Source organism: Littorina saxatilis, linkage group LG9 (assembly GCF_037325665.1).
Source record: "Littorina saxatilis isolate snail1 linkage group LG9, US_GU_Lsax_2.0, whole genome shotgun sequence".
Lineage (NCBI taxonomy): Eukaryota > Metazoa > Mollusca > Gastropoda > Littorinimorpha > Littorinidae > Littorina > Littorina saxatilis.
The window spans coordinates 26,414,803-26,438,629 of record NC_090253.1 but is presented as its reverse complement, the minus strand read 5'-3'; the positions used below and the strand labels follow the sequence as shown (position 1 = coordinate 26,438,629).

At 41.6% G+C, this 23,827-nt stretch overlaps 1 protein-coding gene across 1 annotated transcript in view; it reads right to left on the bottom strand.

The window, feature by feature from the left end:
• The window catches only part of LOC138977164 (visual pigment-like receptor peropsin), a 73,443-nt gene that overhangs the window by 17,438 nt on the left and 32,178 nt on the right, over nucleotides 1–23,827 (bottom strand). The window contains exons 3-4 of the mRNA XM_070350074.1: nucleotides 10,078–10,238; nucleotides 227–356 (exon numbers count right to left, since the gene is read on the bottom strand). Coding sequence (XP_070206175.1) covers nucleotides 227–356; nucleotides 10,078–10,238 — 291 coding nt within the window. The remainder of the gene's footprint in view (nucleotides 1–226; nucleotides 357–10,077; nucleotides 10,239–23,827) is intronic.

Sequence of the window (23,827 nt, the reverse complement as noted above, 5' to 3'; positions counted from 1 at the left end):
TGAGTAGTCTGGCCCGAATCGTTTCTAAATCGCTGGGGCTGTTCACATGGCAGACTGTTCTCCGACTCGGCCTCAACGACTCGGGAGCGAATTTCAAACGACTAAAGTCTGCCATGTGAACAGTGCTTAACGAGCAGAAATTTTTTCAGGGGATGCACTGCGTCGTCAATCTATCTTATGGGCGGTGGGATAGTGATATAAATGTGACCCGTTTACTAGTACTTACTAGAGCGCCGTTTGCAAACGACGAGGTAACGTTGCACGCTGATGGCGGTGAGGGTACAAATGGCGGCGTTGCCGAATAGAAATCCCAGGTACCCGTACACAGTGCACCCAGCTTCACCGAACAACCAGTGCTGCAACGAAATAAACAACAAAAAAGTTAGACGGAAATGATACAGAGGATGAAAGTCGCTTGTTCATTTCAATGCTCGTTATTGTCTCAGGTGTCATTGTTCCGCGTAATTCTCCTTAAAGACATACGATATGTCGATTAAAAACCCCACAAAAAAACAAGACGCCTCTTTTTGACCCTTTCTTTCAAAGTAAAATCTGTCACTTCTTCTGCATATACCTCCTGAGGAATCGACGAAGAATTTCGAGAACGAAGTTTGTCTTGGTGACAACAACATATCAGCAGTTGAAAATTGATCAAAAGGTCACCGCCAGACTGTGCGCGCATGCATCGCTATCGTATTTCTTTAAATCTTGTTGCACATGTCGTGTGCATTTAAAGAGCTTACTTAAATTCACTTTTCCTCAGATCCGGAAAACAACCAAAAAGTTTTCTGGCGAGTTTGACTTTAAAGGCGCACGTGTAAGCGATCTTGTACACCGCCATGTATCTGACCGGGCTTTTACGCATAATAAACACCGCCATGTATCTGACCGGGCTTTTACGCATCTTGTACACTGCCATGTATCTGACCGGGCTTTTACGCATCTTGTACACCGCCATGTATCTGACTGGGCTTTTACACATAATGGACACCGCCATGTATCTGACCGGGCTTTTACGCATCTTGTACACTGCCAAGTATCTGAACGGGCTTTTACGCAACTTGTACACTGCCATGTATCTGACCGGGCTTTTACGCATCTTGTACACCGCCATGTATCTGACCGGGCTTTTACGCATAATGGACACCGCCATGTATCTGACCGGGCTTTTACGCATAATAAACACCGCCATGTATCTGACCGGGCTTTTACGCATAATAAACACCGCCATGTATCTGAACGGGCTTTTACGCAACTTGTACACTGCCATGTATCTGAGCGGGCTTTTATGCATAATGGACACTGCCTTGTATCTGACCGGGCTTTTACGCATCTTGTACACCGCCATGTATCTGACCGGGCTTTTACGCATAATGGACACCGCCATGTATCTGACCGGGCTTTTACGCATCTTGTACACTGCCATGTATCTGACCGGGCTTTTACGCATCTTGTACACTGCCTTGTATCTGACCGGGCTTTTACGCATCTTGTACACCGCCATGTATCTGACCGGGCTTTTACGCATAATGGACACCGCCATGTATCTGACCGGGCTTTTATGCATAATGAACACTGCCATGTATCTGACCGGGCTTTTGCGCATATGAACACCGCCATGTATCTGACCGGGCTTTTACGCATCTTGTACACCGCCTTGTATCTGACCGGGCTTTTACGCATCTTGTACACCGCCTTGTATCTGACCGGGCTTTTACGCATCTTGTACACCGCCTTGTATCTGACCAGACTTTTACGCATCTTGTACACCGCCATGTATCTGACCGGGCTTTTACGCATCTTGTACACCGCCTTGTATCTGACCGGGCTTTTACACATAATAAAAGTATCCTTTCACTGGGCCACATACACACACAAAAAACAGCCTGCATGGTTGTTTCCCGTGCAGAGAGGTAATTCGGAGATGAAGCGATTGTGCCGTTTCAGACAAGTGCCATGTGCGATATTAATTCAGCAACACAAATTCCCACTCTGCATGGGAAGCAACAAGAATGCTGATTTTTGGTGTTTGTGTAAATGGAACCATGCCGTTAATTTTGCGCACGCAAAAAGCCCGGGCAGACAAGTGATGGTTTATTTAACTCGGGCTTGAAAGTATCTTTGAACTCTTTCTGTCACCTATTATATATGCAGCATCAGCAACCAAAAATGTAATGCGCTTTTCGTTTCAGACATTTTTGTATGGCCTTCCCCCGTCCTATTAATGAGCGCTTCTGGGGTGATAACGCGAGACAACTCCTTTGATCTTGCCGCGAGGTGGTGCCAGTTACCAGCCGAATGAAAGAGGGGGCAGAACCGCCCATTGTGAAAACGTGTAGAAATCATAATCCGCGTGGTATTGTTCGTGAGCGTGTCTTTCCTTTCAGCCTCCGGCAGAGCTTTGCATTAAAATGAAAGAAGGACACAAAAATAAAACTACAAAAGCTGTAGCAGCAGAATGAGCCAAACGTGGGTCGTGTTTGTTTTTTGGTGTATTCGTCTGTTTGTTCGCTAATCCGTTCATACTAAACTAGAAGTACCTACAGTTGCCTTTTTTTCGTCCGTTCTTTAACTTTTTTGTTCGCTCTTTCGTTTTGAAATTGTTTAGTCACGACTTTTTTTTTCTTTCTTTTTTTCTGTCTTTTCTTTTTCCCTTTGTAACCGAGTTTTATAGGGCTATTAACCTTGATACAAAATGTAACCAAGTGCCCGAAGCAAAACAAACCTTTGGAGGCAAAGCCAGCCAAACAGGGTTGAGATTGTGTTAATGTTTCAGCTTCGACACTGCTCCGCCTATACCTACACAAACAAAAAATTCCTCCGAGGTAGGAAAAACACCCCCGTTGGTCAAAGGAAATAACCATTCTCACTGCCACCAACTGAGAAGGTTCTTTCCCTTTGACCATTAATATGTCCCTCTATAAGTCCTTGTAGAATCTTAATCCAGCAATAACTCCCTAACCGTGTGTTTGACTGGTCCCACTTTTTGTAAGGACCGTCTCAGGAATGTATAGAACCTGTTCACCAAGTTTGGTGACGATCGGTCCGTTCATTCTTGAGATCTATATGCGCACACAAACACACAAACACATCGACCGAATCCTATACACACCCCTATACCGGGGGTGTAAAAACGTACCTTTAAAGGCCATTTCGTTACAGCTCGAAATAGTTTATATAGCATGACCTCCCTTCTTTCTCTCTGTTATTCTAGTGAGAAAATATCCAGCGATATTTCTCCGTAGGCCTAAAGTTTGGCCTTGACCTAGGCAAAATAACTTGCGCAGTCGCAGTGACAAGTAAATTTGGCTATTTGATCTATGCCGGGACTTACTGTGATATGCGACAGCGATTGGGGAAAAGAAACATGCGCCGCACATCATACTTCGAATTCGGAGTTAGAAAATAAAAGGATTTTGACTACTTAACTTTTTTTTATTATATTTAGTCAAGTTTTGACTAAATATTTTAACATCGAGGGGGGAATCGAGACGAGGGTCGTGGTGTATGTGTGTCTGTCTGTGCGTGTGTGTGTGTGTGTGTGTGTGTGTGTGTGTAGAGCGATTCAGACTAAACTACTGAACCGATCTTTATGAAATTTGACATGAGAGTTCCTGGGTATGAAATCCCCGAACGTTTTTTTCATTTTTTTGATAAATGTCTTTGATGACGTCATATCCGGCTTTTCGTGAAAGTTGAGGCGGCACTGTCACGCCCTCATTTTTCAACCAAATTGATTGAAATTTTGGTCAAGCAATCTTCGACGAAGCCCGGACTTCGGTATTGCATTTCAGCTTGGTGGCTTAAAAATTAATGAATGACTTTGGTCATTAAAAATCTGAAAATTGTAAAAAAAAATAAAAATTTATAAAACGATCCAAATTTACGTTCATCTTATTCTCCATCATTTTATGATTCCAAAAACATATAAATATGTTATATTTGGATTAAAAACAAGCTCTGAAAATTAAATATATAAAAATTATTATCAAAATTAAATTGTCGAAATCAATTTAAAAACACTTTCATCTTATTCCTTGTCGGTTCCTGATTCCAAAAACATATAGATATGATATGTTTGGATTAAAAACACGCTCAGAAAGTTAAAACAAAGAGAGGTACAGAAAAGCGTGCTATCCTTCTTAGCGCAACTACTAACCCGCTCTTCTTGTCAATTTCACTGCCTATGCCGTGAGCGGTGGACTACGAGTATACGGTCTTGCTGCGTTGCATTGCGTTCAGTTTCATTCTGTGAGTTCGACAGCTACTTGACTAAATGTTGTATTTTCGCCTTACGCGACTTGTTTACTCTTCAGGGTAAAATCTACCTTCACACCAAATGGTTTTGCAAAGGGGCAAACTTACAAAATGAACTGGTTATTTTGCTTGCAACTCATTTTCCCTGTGCATAGTTTCAGTAAATCAACTACCTTGGTTTAAACTGTTTTATTCAACGTTTGTGCATTATTTACAAAAAACGCATATTGAGTAAACAACAACAAGCATAATGCTTATGGTGGCGTTTACAGTTTTCTAGAAAATTACATATAAATGGCGGCTATTGTACAGTTTAAATGAAAAGCAAGCAAACATGAAAGGAAAATTGAATGAAAATTGTACATCAAAACAAAAATCCGTTTAAGAATACATATATAATATTTATGGTGTTAGCGAGTAAGAGATAGGGAGGGTGAGAGAGAGGGAGAGAGGGAGAGAGAGAAAGAGAGAGAGAAAGAGAGAGAGAGAAAGAGAGAGAGAGAAAGAGATAGAGAGAGAGAGAGAGAGAGAGAGAGAGAGAGAGAGAGAGAGAGAGAGAGAGAGAGAGAGAGAGAGAGAGACTTTCTTCTTTCTTTATTTGGTGTTTAACGTCGTTTTCAACCACGAAGGTTATATCGCGACGAAGAGAGAGAGACGAGTAGACGTATCGATTTTGCTTTCACTTTACATGTTCATCTGTTCGAAACGGCCGGACTGTCCAATAAATTCCTGCACTGTTAAAAATATTTTTTTGTTAATTTTTGTTTGCAAGGAGGGGTTTCCATGAAGTAGAATATCTGTGTGTATGAGGTTGTTGGTTAGTTTGTTGATTGTGTTGTTTCTTGCAGCTAAGTGTAAACGGCATTCTAGTAAGAAGTGTGTTGCAGTTTCTGTTCCATCACCACAGTCGCATACGCTGTTTTCCGCAAGGTGTCGCTCAACTACCTTAAAGGCACAGTGCAGCTCACAGCCTTCGTTTTGTGTTTTTGTTGCAGCTGAGTGCATTTACAGTTCAAAAATCCTCCTATGGTAGTAAAACAAACTCAAAACTACCCAACGACGACATCTGTGAACCTCGACAGTTTCTTGTTCACGCGAGTGCATAAATTAACCTCGTTATTACGTGGTGTTTGGTCGGAGTTCGATTCAACTGAGTGATTCCGGCCTCCATTTGTTTTACACAAACTCATGATGACGTCTGACATAGTTTGCTAGTGACGTGTCTTTTTGTGCATGATATGGTGATCTACCTGATCTAAATTTAGATCCAAAAATAGGCCAAGACCAGCCGGGTCCTTACGAAATTAATTCGTAAACAAGTCGCGTAAGGCGAAATTACTACATTCAGTCAAGCTGTGGAACTCACAGAATGAAACTGAACGCACTGCATTTTTTCACAATGACCGTAGTCCGCCGTTTGTGCAAAACGGAGTGAAACTGACGAGCCTGTTCAGCGCGGTAGTGGTTTCGCTGTGCTGCATAGCACGCTTTTCTGTACCTCTCTTCGTTTTAACTTTCTGAGCGTGTTTTTAATCCAAACATATCATATCTATATGTTTTTGGAATCAGGAACCGACAAGGAATACGATGAAAGTGTTTTTTAATCGATTTCGGAAATTTAATTTTGATCATAATTTTTATATTTTTAATTTTCAGAGCTTGTTTTTAATCCAAATATAACATATTTAGGTGTTTTTGGAATCAGGAAATAATGTAGAATAAGATGAACGTAAATTTGGATCGTTTTATATTAAAAAAAAATTTATTACAATTTTCAGATTTTTAATGGCCAAAGTCATTAATTAATTTTTAAGCCACCAAGCTGAAATGCAATACCGAAGTCCGGCCTTCGTCGAATATTGCTTTACAAAAATGTCAATCATTGAAAAATGAGGGTGTGACAGTGCCGCCTCAACTTTTACAAAAAGCCGGATATGACGTCATCAAAATTATTTATCGAAAAAAAGAAAGAAAAAAACGTCCGGGAATATGATTCCCAGGAACTCTCATGTCAAATTTCATAAAGATCGGTCCAGTAGTTTGGTCTGAATCCCTCTACACACACACACGCACAGACACACACACACACACACACACACACACACACACACACACACACACACACACACACACACACACACACACACATACACCACGACCCTCGTCTCGATTCCCCCTCTATGTTAAAACATTTAGTCAAAACTTGACTAAATGTAAAAAATCGCAGTTCTTGACTCTTTGGGTGCAAGTCAATGAAACTTGGTAGTTCTTCTAACGGATAGCTGCCTGAGGTATGACTAAAACTAAAAGCCCCAGGGGCTCCGTGCACCTGGATTTGACAAGTTCAGTACCTTTAATTCTGTGCTGAACTCCCGGAAACATGGGCCGAGGTGCACGAAGCAAAACTAGGTGGGTACAAGCCGCGGGGTCTGATTGGTTGAAATCACATCAAATCTCAGTTTTAATCAATCCGATTAAGTAAGTCTACTTCTCGAAGCGCGCATGAATCTCTTCCTTCAAGCCTAATATCAATTTGGCACCAACATGCATCTCTTCACTCGAGCCTGATATTAACTAAGCGAAAAGTCGACTTCTCGAAGCGCGCATGAATCTTTCTTTCAAGTCTGATATTAATTGGGCGAAGTTAACTTCACGAAGTCGACTTCTCGAAGCGAGCATGAATTTCATCCTTCAAGCCTGATATCAATTGGGCGAAGTTGACTCGGCGCCAAGTCTTACTTATAAAAAGCTTGCTGCACGAAGCTTTGGCACTGAATTTTCGGTACAAACTTTTAGCTCAATGCCTTAAACGGAGGAAAGGGAGGACCTGGAGAAGACGGTATCATTATTTTGTCTCGCTGTCCAGTCTAACAGGATAGACGTGTGATCGACAAGAAGAAGAAGAAGAAGGGAGGGCTTTCGAAGCATGTTGTCTGAAACACCCTTTTGAAGACAGGCATTATCTATCTCGGGGCGATTTGAGACGTGACAGGTTTTGGGCGGGAAAAAGGGTCTTTAGGAAGACGGGCCTTTGGGAAGACTTATAAGGGCCTTTAAGAAGACTCAACAAAGAACAACAAGTCGCGTAAGGCGAAAATACAATATTTAGTCAAGTAGCTGTCGAACTCACAGAATGAAACTGAACGCAGCAAGACCGTATACTCGTAGCATCGTCACTCCACCGCCCGTGGCAAAGGCATTATATTTAGTCAAGTTTTGACTAAATATTTTAACATCGAGGGGGAATCGAAACGAGGGTCGTGGTGTATGTGCGTGTGTGTGTGTGTGTGTGTGTGTGTGTGTGTGTGTGTGTGTGTGTGTAGAGCGATTCAGACTAAACTACTGGACCGATCTTTATCAAATTTGACATGAGAGTTCCTGGGTATGAAATCCCCGAACGTTTTTTTCATTTTTTTGATAAATGTCTTTGATGACGTCATATCCGGCTTTTCGTGAAAGTTGAGGCGGCACTGTCACGCCCTCATTTTTCAACCAAATTGGTTGACATTTTGGTCAAGTAATCTTCGACAAAGGCCGGACTTCGGTATTGCATTTCAGCTTGGTGGCTTAAAAATTAATTAATGACTTTGGTCATTAAAAATCTGAAAATTGTAAAAAAAAATAAAAATTTATAAAACGATCCAAATTTACGTTTATCTTATTCTCCATCATTTGCTGATTCCAAAAACATATAAATATGTTATATTCGGATTAAAAACAAGCTCTGAAAATTAAATATATAAAAATTATTATAATTTTTTTTTTTCGAAATCAATTTAAAAACACTTTCATCTTATTCCTTGTCGGTTCCTGATTCCAAAAACATATAGATATGATATGTTTGGATTAAAAACACGCTCAGAAAGTTAAAACGAAGAGAGGTACAGAAAAGCGTGCTATCCTTCTCAGCGCAAGTACTACCCCGCTCTTCTTGTCAATTTTACTGCCTTTGCCGTGCGCGGTGGACTGACGATGCTACGGTCTTGCTGCGTTGCATTGCGTTCAGTTTCATTCTGTGAGTTCGACAGCTACTTGACTAAATATTGTATTTTCGCCTTACGCGACTTGTCTGTACCTCTCTTCGTTTTAACTTTCTGAGCGTGTTTTTAATCCAAACATATCATATCTATATATTTTTTGAATCAGGAACCGACAAGGAATAAGATGAAAGTGTTTTTAAATTGATTTCGAAAAAAAAATTTTGATAATAATTTTTATATATTTAATTTTCAGAGCTTGTTTTTAATCCGAATATAACATATTTATATGTTTTTGGAATCAGCAAATGATGGAAAATAAGATAAACGTAAATTTGGATCGTTTTATAAATTTTTATTTTTTTTTTACAATTTTCAGATTTTTAATGACCAAAGTCATTAATTAATTTTTAAGCCACCAAGCTGAAATGCAATACCGAACCCCGAGCTTCGTCGAAGAGTACTTGACCAAAATTTCAACCAATTTGGTTGAAAAATGAGGGCGTGACAGTGCCGCCTCAACTTTCACGAAAAGCCGGATATGACGTCATCAAAGACATTTATTAAAAAAATGAAAAAAACGTTCGGGGATTTCATACCCAGGAACTCTCATGTCAAATTTCATAAAGATCGGTCCAGTAGTTTAGTCTGAATCGCTCTACACACACACACACACACACGCACGCACACACACACACACACACACACACGCACGCACATACACCACGACCCTCGTTTCGATTCCCCCTCGATGTTAAAATATTTAGTCAAAACTTGACTAAATATAAAAATCGAAAACCCTCTTGATACGATGGGATCAGTTGATCTTATATCGGTCACCCTGACCCACCACTGAGACCATTTAGCTGAATAATGATGACGTTTTGGGGAGATATATAATGTTCTCCAACCAATATTTGTCTGATCTATATGGAATGGATCTCCGTCGTTGTTTTCTTTGCTTGTTTTGTAAAATTCTCGTGTCTTCTTCTTCTTCATCTTACACAAGGGTCGGTGGAGAGACTGTGGGGGCACGTGTAAGTGTTGAAGGCTCGTGCACTCACACACACACACTGACCACACTCACACTCACCCACACACAGGTTCTTTCTGTCTCTCCCTCTCTTTCTCTTTCCTCTCTCTCTCTCTCTCTCTCTCTCTCTCTCTCTCTCTCTCTCTCTCTCTCTCTCTCTCCAACTACAAAGCATACACGCGCTCGTAAACATACACTCACAGACACAAACAATTCATAGGACCACACGCAAACACAAACACCCATGTACGCGCAAGCGTGTGAAAAGCACACCGGAATTATTGGAATAGGATTATATATAACTAGATGAATACCCGCTTCGCCGGGTACCCGGCTTCGCCGGACGTGGCGCACCAATACCCGGCTTTCGCCGTACGTACGCGATTGACGCCACACGACGGAAGGGAGATAAACGCGCAAAACACTGGAGAAGATAAGGAAGAGTTACTGGGAATGGATGTACAGAAAAAGCAAAATCGGTTCAGCGCTGCGCGCTGAGAGCACGTGTTGAAAATTTTCATCGACCAGATTGTGTTTTGGGTCTACCTGAATATGCCCACCAAATTTGAAGCAGATCCATCGAGAACTTTGGCCGTGCATCGCGAAGTGACCGACAGACAGACAGACAGACAGACAGACACAGACAAGCCGTATATAGATATAGATAATATAGATGAGTAGGATGCTCTTGTTTTTGTTTACTATGTGCATTTGTATGCTGGTGCTTGAGATGTGCTCATGTCCATGAAAAGGGCCCAAGGCCTACTCATTAAAACATTCAGACTTCAGACTTCTCTCTCTCCAGCTGACCTGAGCAAAGGTAGAGGCGGACACAAAGGGAAAGCAGCAACCACACATGGCTACGTCAGCAATGGCAAGATTGAGTAACAGAAGATCCACTGATGACGTCAGCTGCTTATCCACCACGAACATCACCACCACCAGTGTGTTGCCCACGCCGCCAAACACGCCTGTAACACAAAGATAGTTTGTTGAACACACTGACCAGCACGCCTGTGACACGGATACATTGATTGAATGTGAATACACTGAAGAACACACCAGTATCACGGAGATAGTGCTTGTGAACACACTGACCAACACGCCTGTGATACGGATCCATTGATTAAATGTGAATACACTGAAGAACACACCGGTATGACGGAGATACACTGACCACCACGCCTGCGACACGGATACATTGATTGAATGTGAATACACTGAAGGACACACCGGTATCACGGAGATAGTGAATGTGAACACACTGACCAACACGCCTGTGATACGGATACATTGATTGAATGTGAATACACTGAAGAACACACCGGTATGACGGAGATAGTGAATGTGAACACACTGACCAACACGCCTGTGACACGGATACATTGATTGAATGTGAATACACTGAAGAACACACCGGTATGACAGAGATAGTAAATATGAACACACTGACCAACACGCCTGGGACACGGATACTTTCATTGAATGTGAATACACTGAAGAACACACCGGTATGACGGAGATAGTGAATGTGAACACACTGACCAACACGCCTGTGACACGGATACATTGATTGAATGTGAATACACTGAAGGACACACCGGTATCACGGAGATAGTGAATGTGAACACACTGACCAACACGCCTGTGACACGGATACATTGATTGAATGTGAACACACTCACCACCACGCCTGAACATAAAACAGGGATAATCAATGTAAACAGACTAACGAACACAGCTATCACATGAACATCATGAATACGCCTAGTGCGCATCATGCTTGCTAAGGCCCGGCGCTCACCTATGTAACTTCAGCAGGACAGACGACGCACTGCAGATTATCCCGGCCCGCTACACGTTGCGTGAAAGGAAAACAGGCTAAGTACTCGTCATAATCCCTATCGCAGCATCAATAATAGGCAGTGCGTCGTCTGTGCCGCTGAAACTGCGCAGGTATAATCTGCCCTTAAGCAGTGTTTATATGGGCGATTTTCCTACTGCTTTAGGATTGCTTCTGACCGCTTTTGTCAGTGCAAGATCTCCGAAAATGTTCGAAGCGTGAATGTTCTTCGTCCCAGAGTTTTGAGAAGTTAAACATGCAAAAAGAAGACTTTTGCTCACTGTGAAATAAAGTCAGCTGGATAACTTGAGACACCTTCTGTGTTTTAATCAGAGATAGTGAGAAAGAGAGAGAGAGAGAGAGAGAGAGAGAGAGAGAGAGAGAGACATAGAGAGAGAGAGACAGACAGAGAGAGACACAGAGAGAGAAAGAGAGAGAGAGAGAGAGAGAGAAACACACACACACACACACACACACACACACACACACACACACACACACACACACACACACACAGAGGAAGATAGACAGACAGACTGACAGACAGAGCCGAAAAGGAAAACGCCTTTTACAGCTAGTCTTAACGTCATAACTGCGGCTTGCATAAGACTGACTGAAACGGGGAGAAAGAGGAAGCAATTAGCATATGCATAGATGTCTTACAATGATAAAAGAGATCTGAAGACGCCACAAACAAATGCTCCCCTTTTGCGGGCTAGATTGAACGATCACGAGCGAGCAAGAATGACATTGAATCCTGCAAGGAGTTTTTCCTAAGGTTGGTAATCATCATTCAACTTGCAGACATACAAGCTGTTGCAAACGCTTTTTTTTTACATTTAGTCAAGTTTTGACTAAATGTTTTAACATAGAGGGGGGAATCGAGACGAGGGTCGTGGTGTATGTGTGTCTGTCTGTCTGTCTGTCTGTGTGTGTGTGTGTGTAGAGCGATTCAGACTAAACTACTGGACCGATCTTTATGAAATTTGACATGAGAGTTCCTGGGTATGATATCCTCAGATCTTTTTTTCATTTTTTTGATAAATGTCTTTGATGACGTCATATCCGGCTTTTCGTGAAAGTTGAGGCGGCACTGTCACGCTCTCATTTTTCAACCAAATTGGTTGAAATTTTGGTCAAGTAATCTCCGACGAAGCCCGGACTTCGGTATTGCATTTCAGCTTGGTGGCTTAAAAATTAATTAATGACTTTGGTCATTAAAAATCTGAAAATTGTAAACAAATTATTTTTTTTATAAAACGATCCAAATTTACGTTCATCTTATTCTCCATCATTTTCTCATTCCAAAAACATATGAATATGTTATATTTGGATTAAAAACAAGCTCTGAAAATTAAAAATATAAAAATTATGATCAAAATTAAATTTTCGAAATCAATTTAAAAACACTTTCATCTTATTCCTTGTCGGTTCCTGATTCCAAAAACATATAGATATGATATGTTTGGATTGAAAACACGCTCAGAAAGTTAAAACGAAGAGAGGTACAGAAAAGCGTGCTATCCTTCTTAGCGCAACTACTACCCCGCTCTTCTTGTCAATTTCACTGCCTTTGCCATGAGCGGTGGACTGACGATGCTACGAGTATACGGTCTTGCTGCGTTGCATTGCGTTCAGTTTCATTCTGTGAGTTCGACAGCTACTTGACTAAATGTTGTATTTTCGCCTTACGCGACTTGTCTCCTTTTATCTTTCCTTTTCTCACCTTTTATTTAGCATCACGGTTTATCAAGAAGAAGCATCTTTATCAAAAAGATCATAAATGTTCAAACTTTTCACGAATGTTGGTCAAATCAACAGAGAATCAGTCAAAACTGTGTCGAAAAAGTATGTGAGGAAAATACTATACTTATCCTGCATACGTGAGAGAGATACCACCCATGTGATAGATACACCGTACCCCAAGAGCTATACAGTACAGGTTGGGGGTTGTAATCATGTGACCACACACCAGGAATACTTTAAAATAAACCGTTTGAGCGCTGAGTTACTTTCGTTGAAAACGGCTGTGTTTTGAGTAGGAATCCTAGACTGAAATGCTCATTGTGACGCACTTTGCGCGACTACTAAACTTGGACAAACCCAAATTAAAATATCAATTCCCGTGTCATTTTATTAAAACTTTATATGCCAGTTAAGGCCGTTCACTTAACCTTCAGGATCACCTTTTGGATTAAATATTTCTGTTACAGGGATCACGTGACCGCCGCTCAAGTAAGGGTACCCTCAAAATCGACCAGACAAAAACGGAAGGGCCGAATGAAAAATCGACAAAAAATGACAATAGGCAAAGCTTTGCAACTTTGACACACGAGAAGAAAGTCAAACCAATTATCTACCCTGATCAGATTGTTGTGTTTTGCTACCTTGCGTATTTCGCGTGAAATGCTATTCCTACTGATGCAGGTGTCGATCGCAAGAGCGGTCAAAAACGGGACGTTTTGCGTCCATTTTTATTGGTATCATGTCAAAAAGCGCTACATTTTAGCAATGACTTGGTGGATTGCTTTGAAACTTTCAGAATATTTTACCAACAAGGCAGCACTGAAGACAAAGTCCTGTGAATATGTTTGTGCCTTGACGCAATCAGAAAACAAGAAATGATCAAACTGCATTCTCCAAGATAAATTTCTCCTCGTGCAAACGAGCTTGTATCCCGTCTTCCCTCTCCTTGTGACACATATACAGCAAGTCAACAATCTGGCTGATTCCTGAGCAGAACCGGACATGCTCATATGTCAGTAACGATATTAATTCTTGAAGAATTTCCCACTTCGTCTATAGGAAGCCACCGGGCAGTTGACTCTTGCTACTATCGTGATCGCGCGCAGGAACGTGTTGAGTGACAGACTAAATGACAATTGGAAACTTCTCTGACATCAATGTAGAGCGATTGACGATCTCTCGACGCCTAATTGAACCCTTCCGATGCAGCGCTCCGTCGGGCTTCCAATTGGCTTTAATCGGACGTCGACCTCCAACCGATGAGCGAGAGTTTTTAACTTCAAGCTGAAGGTTTGTCAGGTTGGCATGACATCCGTCTAAAAGACTTCCTTTGGTCGGTTCTTGGTATTTCCCTTACTTTCCTCTGCAATGAGACAATTACGTTTAGTAATTGATTTTACATGAGAGACGTATCTATTATTGAACTGTCTGTTTACAAATACAGTAAACAGGTTTGCACTTTTTGCGTCCTATAACTGAAGATGAGATCATGCGTCCTTAATCTTGAAGCCACACAGGAGAGACAGACAGACAGACAGACAGACAGACAGACAGATAGACACACACACACACACACACACGCACATACGTACATACGCACACACACGCACGCACACGCACACACACACACACGCACGCACGCGCACACACACACACACACACACACACACACACACACACACTCCAAAGAACTGCAAGAAAAATAACGACTCAAAGTTTATGCTCCGCGGTGTTCGCACTCGACTCGCTCATTAGTTAAGGCGATAAGACAATGCTCCCGTTTAGTCCACCAAGGAAAACAACCAGAAGATTCTTTAAATTTGTAATGCGACAGATTATATACTAAACCACTGATGTACTCTCCTGCAGCGTAGACAAATACACTTTGTAAAATAGATTATCGCGTCGCCGAGAGAGGACATTTTAGTGCTGGGGTTGAAACAAAAAGAAGGCATATCGTCTAGCTGAGCGAAGACATGTTTAGTGCTGGGTTTGTCAAACAACGAGAACGCATTATCGAGGCGCTGAGAGAAGACAATTATTCAGAACCAGGGTTGTCAACTTAAAAGCCAAGAAAAGACAAACGCAGCTGAAGCTCGGTTAGAGTTACTGGTCCCTGGACACCGAGTACACCGTAAAACAGACTCAGGATTGTGAGCGTCACTATCGTGGATACCTATGAACAGTTCCACGAAGGCTATCATTTAAAAGCCTGTGGCAGATCCATTAGTAGATGGTGTTCAAGATTGTTCGTGCTTCGTGCTGGCGTGGGCACAAAACATCTTGCAGCAATTATGCTGGGACTAAAAGATTTAAAGCAAACACGTCAAACGAAGAACAAGTCGTAGAACATTATAAGATGTTTGGTGGCTTGTTGACAGACCAGCTTTTTTGTTGGTCCAAGGGGACCATATCGTCTTTTGTTTCATCTTTATCGACCAAGGCCGAAGGCCGCGGTTGATAAATATGAGACAAAAGGCGATATGCTCCCCGAGGACCAACAACAAAATGCTGGTCTGACGACAAGCCACCAAACATCGTTTTTGTCATCATTTTGGTTGTGCAACAAAATAGACAATAACCCACAGGGAGACGAATTTTTAGAATCCAACTCCACAAAGCATCGTCACAGTAGCTCGAGATAACACGTCAACCTTGTATGTGACGTCAAACGTAGCTTGTTGGCGCTTTTCTTCCAGTCTGAAAATGTACAGAGCTGCGATCATACGTGTGAGTTCAGTAAGTGTTGAGCATAATATTTCTTTTCTTTTTAAGTGTTTATGACTTTTCGTTGTGGATTTTGCGATTACAGAGATAAGTTGCAAATTGACCATGAGTCGCCGCGGTAATTATCAACATTGATTGGGTCTTTGAGAGTGAAAGCTTACAGTCGTTGTCCTCGGAAACACAAATCCAAAGCCGCAATGGTTCCACACATCAAACAATCAGCCTGATTGGCTTTTACTTTGACAATCCACGTTTCACCTGAAAGCTCAAACCCATTCACCACCTCGATTTATTGCATGGGGAACATGAGATTTATTTCCCAGGTGTTTGTGAATGAAAACTCGTGAAAATGATGACAATAATGTTTGCAAGAAGTTTAGGTGCACTTAGACGGCACGTTTTAAGACAACGTGTTGCTGAGGTCAGCACGACAGTTATACAACTGGGCGGTAAAGTAGTCACCTTCGCATATGTAAATGTCTTCCTCAAGGTGGATATCAAACCAGGCAAATCACTGAACCCGAATTTGTTGACTTCGCGAAGTGCCAAAGCTTCGTGCAGCAAGCTTCGTGAAGTACTATACTTGGTGAGGTCGACGTCGCCCAATTCATTTCAGGCTTGAATGAAAGTAATGAATACCTTGTCTACAAATATTGCCTTTGTACTGAAATCCAACTGTTGCTCCTTTTTACATTTAGTCAAGTTTTAACTAAATGTTTTAACATAGAGGGGGAATCGAGACGAGGGTCGTGGTGTATGTGTGTGTGTGTGTGTGTGTGTATGTCTGTCTGTCTGTCTGTGCGTGTGTGTGTGTAGAGCGATTCAGAGTAAACTACTGGACGGATCTTTATGAAATTTTACATGAGAGTTCCTGGGTATGATATCCCCAGACGTTTTTTTCTTTTTTTCGATAAATTTCTTTGATGACGTCATACCCGGCTTTTTGTAAAAGTTGAGGCGGAACTGTCACACCCTCATTTTTCAATCAAATTGATTGAAATTTTGGCCAAGCAATCTTCGACAAAGGCCAGACTTTGGTATTGCATTTCAACTTGGAGGCTTAAAAATTAATTAATGATTTTGGTCATTAAAAATCTGAAAATTGTAATTAAAACTTATAAAACGATCTACAATTACGTTCATCTTATTCTTCATCATTTTCTCATTCCAAAAACATATAAATATGTTATATTCGGATTAAAAACAAGCTCTGAAAATTAAAAATATAAAAATTATGATTAAAATAAAATGTCCGAAATCGATTTCAAAACAATTTCATCTTATTCCTTGTCGGTTCCTGATTCCAAAAACATATAGATATGATATGTTTGGATTAAAAACACGCTCAGAAAGTTAAAACGAAGAGAGGTACAGAAAAGCGTGCAATGCAGCACAGCGCAACGCAACTACATGTACTACCCCGCTCTTCTTGTCAATTTCACTGCCTTTGCCACGAGCGGTGGACTGACGATGCTACGAGTATACGATCTTGCTGAAAAAATGCAGTGCGTTCAGTTTCATTCTGTGAGTTCGACAGCTTGACTAAATGTTGTAATTTCGCCTTACGCGACTTGTTTATGTTTAGTTTATTATTGAAAACAATATATTATATTTGCAGACAACGAGACCAGCTGATTTGGGTTAGACGAACTCCGGAAATATCTCTGTCGGGTTTGTATGGATTCTGAAAGAGTGAATACTCTTACTGTTATTGACTCAAGCTTTCCACATATGCACCTTGTCCACTTGTTTCAGTCCCCCCACCCCCCACCCGCACCCCTACCCTCGCTAATGACTGGCCTCTGATGTCAGATGATGGCTCGAATTGGCTAATGCATTTTATCCATGCCGAGACAGTACTTATGAATATGAAAGTCGTCACTCGAGGCTTTGTCAAGCGAGAGTGACGTCATTACATTCTTACGCGAGCCAGCAGATGGGATTAAACCTTTTTAACATTTTACATCATGGGCTAACCTTTATAATACCACAGGCAAAACACGGTTTTTGCTGTGACATTCTAAAAATGGAAAGCAAGGAACACAGGCATAATATTTTCAGACTACGTATATGGATGGATTATTTCATGCCCAAGGCTACACAGGCTTAGAGTCTGTCTGTCTCCAGTCTCGAAAAAAAGATACTACAGGCTCTAGTGTGCCTGTATTTTTTGCTCCTATGATAAAATGTGTTTGCACAAGAACTATTTTCACAGTAAATAAAAAGACAGATAAGCAGCTCATGGTACAAAGTATACAATTCAATACAGATACAATGGTAAATTATCTTGACTCATAAAGAGTGGCGCAGGGCTTTTTCTATTAAGTATACCTCCCAGCTGATCAGGTTTAGTCTGGAGGTACATGACGTACATTTTCCAACGTTTTCAGTTACAACCGCGCACCTTGTGTTCAACGAAGGGAAATCAATCAAACAGAAGTAAATCTAATTTATCGTATTCCTTCATTCAACACACACACACACACACACACACACACACACACACACACACACACGCTAACAAACACACACACGCTAACACACACACACACACACTCACACACACACACACACCAACACACACACACACACACACAATGTATCAGAAGTAAATCTAATTCATTGTGTCAACCGGAAAAGCCTGGACCAATGCGCAAGTTTGCACTTCCTTCACCTAGCCATGGGGACTGAACCTTTGACACTGGATGGGAAAGCGGCGGTATTGGGAGCAGGTGCCTAATGTCTGGACACAGTCTCTTGATAGATTGGAAGTTCGCACGTATCTATTGAATTTCCCGTGTGCCAATGTCAAGGGACGCATTCTTGTTCATTGATAGTTCTGTTCTCCGTCCACCCGTCCGTCCGAAGTTCGCACGGCCAGGTTTTTTGGGTCACATTTAGTCAATATTTGACTAGTCCAGTTCAAGAAACACTGTCCCATTTACACATCACACCATAGTGTCATTCTGATCATCATCGCTCCACGCTATCGCTTTAGTCCCTCTGACCGGACGCTAAAGTCCTACGCGAATCTATCAAAACAAGAATACAGAGTTATCTCCCATTTGTTGTTCGCGAGCAGTGTTCGCGAGACGAAAATGATTGCAGATTGGCCGACTTCGACAGTGATCTCCGTTCTGTTCTTCACAGTTATGATAAAGACATCGTTCTAAGGTCAAAACAAGTCGAAATTTTGGGACTGCTGCCGGAAGGAGACCGTAATAATTATATGGTTGCATCACTGTCAAAAAATCGTCTGCTCCAGCGAGCGCCGAAACCAAACGGTTGATTATCACGTGACACTTTTGCCATAGTTAGAGTTGTTTGCACAGAATACAGCTCCGCGAAAAATAGCTCGCTTGAAACATCAATTCCTTCGTAATTTAAAAATTACACAACACCATGAAAAATCATTATCGACGATCGCGAATCTGCTTACATCCATAACACATTACATTACGAAAAGATCTAAATATGTTAAAAAAAAATTAAAAAAAACACGATTTCCTCGCCAGACAAGGAAACCCAAGGCATCCTGTCAGGGATAGAATGAGCCGAACTCATTTTGACCTGAGTTCAGGATGACCACAGTGTACGCACAAGGTTTTGCACACGTTGGATACAAGTTTATTCTGACGAAGCTCTTCGGTGGACAATTCCAAATATCGCACCTCCAAACTGTAATCGCAACGTCAAGCTAACGTTTTCCAAAGGAGGACTGTGGCTTCCTTCCCTTGTAAATCTCCACAGATCTGTCCAAGTTGTCACATAGGGTGAGAGCATCCTTCCATCTGGACACATAACAACAATCAACAGCTTGACTGCTTCTTGTGCAGAGTGGAAACAAATGTGCATAATTGATTTTGAACTTGGGCACTGGTGTCATTTTATGAAATTAATTTAGCAAAACATTCTCACTCTACACAGAAATTGTTCAGGTTGATTGAGTTCTTGTTCAGTTATTGTAGAATTAGTGATTGACCAGTCAAGCCGGAATCTTAGGAAAAGCAAAGAGTTAGCCGTAGATTAGGATCAGATTTGCATTGCACTAGGGGATAGGAGAACACAACGCGAGGTAACAACATCACATAAAATAACAACGATTGCATGCATTAGTTTACAACGCTGGGCAGAGAGAAACATTTAGGCAAATTATCTCTCTCTGTTCCTCTTTACAACTTTTACTTGTTCTCGCCGGCAATTAGCTTTAGAAATAACAACGTAGTAAGCTGTAGAATTAGGAGAACTGCCACAGATTATCTAATTAGATAATTATTATAATCATATACCGAGCAACAAAAGAAACGCGAACAAATTCTGCAATGTTTGATTGACAAAATCTCCAACAATTATAGAGTTAGAATTATCAAACCACAACATTTTGATGAAGGCATGTTTGACCTAGCTGTTGTGTGATTATTTTGATGCTGCGACTGTTTCAACACACGGGACAAGCAGGTTTAACGTTAACGAAGTTTTGGAGGTCTCGCTCAGTCAGTCTTCATCGCGCTCTCTGGCCATTGATCGGATACTGGTGGCTTCCAATGATGTTCCTGGTAGTGTCAGTGGCTGTATTGAATCGATCTCGAAGACGTTGTGGCAGGAAATTGCGATCTTGTCTTATTGGGGTAATGCGAAAAATCCACCGCGTTGCATAACTGCAGTGCTTCCAATGTCAACAGAGCATTGCTGAAGGTGATAGACTGTTGACATATGCACGTTTAAAGCACATGCCAGCGCTTCTGGATCGTCCCCAGCTTTAAATCGACCTGGCATTTTGGTGGTGTCAATCTTGGCATCCTGGCTGTTTCAAAAATGAGACTGGCAGCAAGCGTGCCATGGTCTCTTTTGGTTGCTAATGCATTAGTAAACACATCTCTTACATCAGATTTCTCCTGCTCCACTTGCACGTGCTGCGAGCGCGCATTATGTGTTTAACGTTAAACCTGCTTGTCCCGTGTGTTAAAACAGTCACAGCATCAAAATAATCACACAAAAGCAAGGTCAAACATGCCTTCATCAAACGTTTGTGGTTTAATAATTCTAAATCTATAATTGTTGGAGATTTTGTCAATCAAACAATGACGAATGTTTTCGCGTTTCTTTTGTTGCTCGGTATAAATAAAAGACACAAAATCTAATTAGGCTGTAGATTTTATGTTTGTGTGAAAGTGAAAGGATGCTCTTAAAGGCCCACTCTGCCTCACCGTCCGAGATCTGGTCAGCCTGGGCTTTTACATGGGATTAGACCATCTCTTCAATTGGTCTCATACCATAAATGAACAACCCTTTGTGCTCCCCCTCTGCTGTGGTATTTTTTTTCTCAAGAATACATTTCGTGAAAGGGACTGGTGCCTTTTGGGGGAAATAATTCATTTAAAATGCCCACTCACCACACCAATCAGTCAGCGTGTTGATTTTTGGTATGTTACCAAGTTGAGGGAAGATCTTATCTTGGCCAGATCTGAGATAGTAAGACGAACTGTTTTTACGAGGCGGAATGGTTCTTCAACCTGTGTAAAATCTTGAATCGATATTTTGCGGCTGACATGACTAATTACGCGGAAAGTATACGGTATCTGTAAAATCCCTGGCGGCAGTGTACAGCCTGCCAACAGTTGACCATAATTATTATAGATGCGAACAGAGTATTACAGGTAATGCTTCTGGAATCAATTCACCCATGCGGCCGACGCTTTTGAAGTTGACGGGTCTCCACAAGGAAAAGTGCACAGAGGCAACCAGGCCAGCTTTGTATTGGTTTTTTTGGCTGAAACATACACTTTCGTCTCTCTTTAAAAATATTACGTTTTCTAGATCAACAATTTCAACGCAAAATCATGTTCGTTCCCTTTTTTCTTCTTTAAAAATCTACGCGCTAGAAAGAATCTTTTCCTCTGTTCTCGGCCTGTGTCAAGGTGTGTGTGTGTGCACACGCTCTTGGCTGACAATCGATAAGATTAACACTGAGAGACAAGAAAACAAGTCGCGTAAGGCAAAATTACTACATTTAATCAAGCTGTCGAACTCACAGAATGAAACTGAACGCACTGCATTTTTTTCACGATGACCGTAGTTCGCTGCTCGTGCAAAAGCCTGTTTAGCGCGGTAGTGGTTGCGCTGTGCTGCATAGCACGCTTTTCTGTACCTCTCTTCGTTTTAACTTTCTGAGCGTGTTTTTAATCCAAACATATCATATCTATATGTTTTTGGAATCAGGAACGGACAAGGAATAAGATGAAATTGTTTTAAAATCGATTTCGGACATTTTATTTTAATCATAATTTTTATATTTTTAATTTTCAGAGCTTGTTTTTAATCCGAATATAACATATTTATATGTTTTTTGGAATTAGAAAATGTTTAACAATAAGATGAACGTAATTATGGATCATTTTATAAAAAAATAATTGTAATTACAATTTTCAGATTTTTAATGACCAAAGTCATTAATTAATTTTTAAGCCTCCAAGCTGAAGTGCAATAATAAAGTCCGGCCTTCGTCGAAGATTGCTTGGTCAAAATTTGAATCAATTTGATTGAAAAATGAGAGTGTGACAGTGCCGCTTCAACTTTTACAAAAAGCCGGATATGACGTCATCAAAGACATTTATAAAAAAAAAAAAAAAAATTCTGGGGATATCATACCCAGTAACTCTCATGTAAAATGTAATAAAGATCGGTCCGGTAGTTTACTCTGAATCGCTCTACACACACACACACACACACACACACACACACACACACACACACACACGCGCGCGCGCGCGTACACACACATACACCACGACCCTCGTCTCGATTCCCCCTCTATGTTAAAACATTTAGTCAAAACTTGACTAAATGTAAAAACCAACTGTGGCGTTGCTTTCTGCCATATATCCGTTACGTGCGGCAGTATCGAATCGGATTAATTTCACACAAAAGGACAAAAACATGGAAAAGAAGCGTGCGGTTTGTTGTGGAGGGTCCTGAACAAGTCCACTGGCAATAAGATTGTGGTGTGTGTGTGTGTGTGTTCGTGCGTGCGTGCATGCGTGCGTGCGTGCGTACGTGCGTGCGTATGTGTGTGCGCTCGCGCGTGTGTGTGTGTACGTGCGTGCGTGCGTGTGTGCGCGCGCGCGCGTGTGTGTGAGTACGTGCGTGAGTGTGTGTGTGCGTGTATGCGTGCGTGTGTGCGTGTGTGCGCGTGTGTGTGTGTGTGTGTGTGTGTGTGTGTGTGTGCCTGCCTGCCTGCCTGCCAGCCTGCCTGTGTGTGTGCGTGCGTGTGTGTATGCTCGGGTTTTCTTTCTCCCCCTCTCACGCTATTTTCCGTAGTGATAAGCTGATAACGATTCTGGTAACCTAGATAATGGCAAGCATATAAGTAAACACACAACTTTTATAATAATTCATAATCCGTATAAGCCTATCAATACGAGAAATAGCGTGCAATGTATAAAAGTAGATTTAATCAGAGGTGTCTGTTATTTAGACCAGTCAAACGACACTTTCTAATACGATGAAACAATACTACGCTTCAGCTACCGTCACCGTTAACTTGACGGCGGCTACATCCATAGTAGCCTACGGAGAAAAGAGATACGGTGAACCGGAACCAAACCTACGTAATACCGCGTGTCACACACATTACACAACATCGACAGCGTGGCGGACATCCGTCGCCGAAGGTGATGTAACCTCGATAATGTTTTGTTTGTCAGGTCAATGCAGAGACCTGTGGTTTTTGTTGTTGTTGTGCGGAATGTGTGAAATGGTGAGCGGTCATCTGATCTGTCACACTGATAATTTGATGTTTACACTTCTCACTAGCTGCTGACACACACACACACACACACACACACACACACACACACACACACACACACACACAGATTATATCTGAGGCTTTGCACGACGCCTTGGATGAGGAGAAAGTAATCCTCTGTTAAAGGGATATTGTTGATCTGTATGTTTGTGTGTGTGTGTGTGTGTGTGTGTGTGTGTGTGTGTGTGCGCGTGCGGGCGGGCGTGCGTGTGTGTGTGTGTGTGTGTGTGTGAGTGTGTGTGTGTTTGTGTGTGAGTGTGTATGTGTGTTTGTTTGTGTATGTGTTTGTGTGTGTTTGTGTATGTGTTTGTTTGTGTGTGTGTGTGTGTGTGTGAGTATCTGTGTGTGTCTGTATGTGTCTGTGTGTTTCTCTGTGTCTGTCTGTCTGCCTGTCTGCCTGTCTGTCTTTGTGTCTGACTTACTGAACAACTATTTCA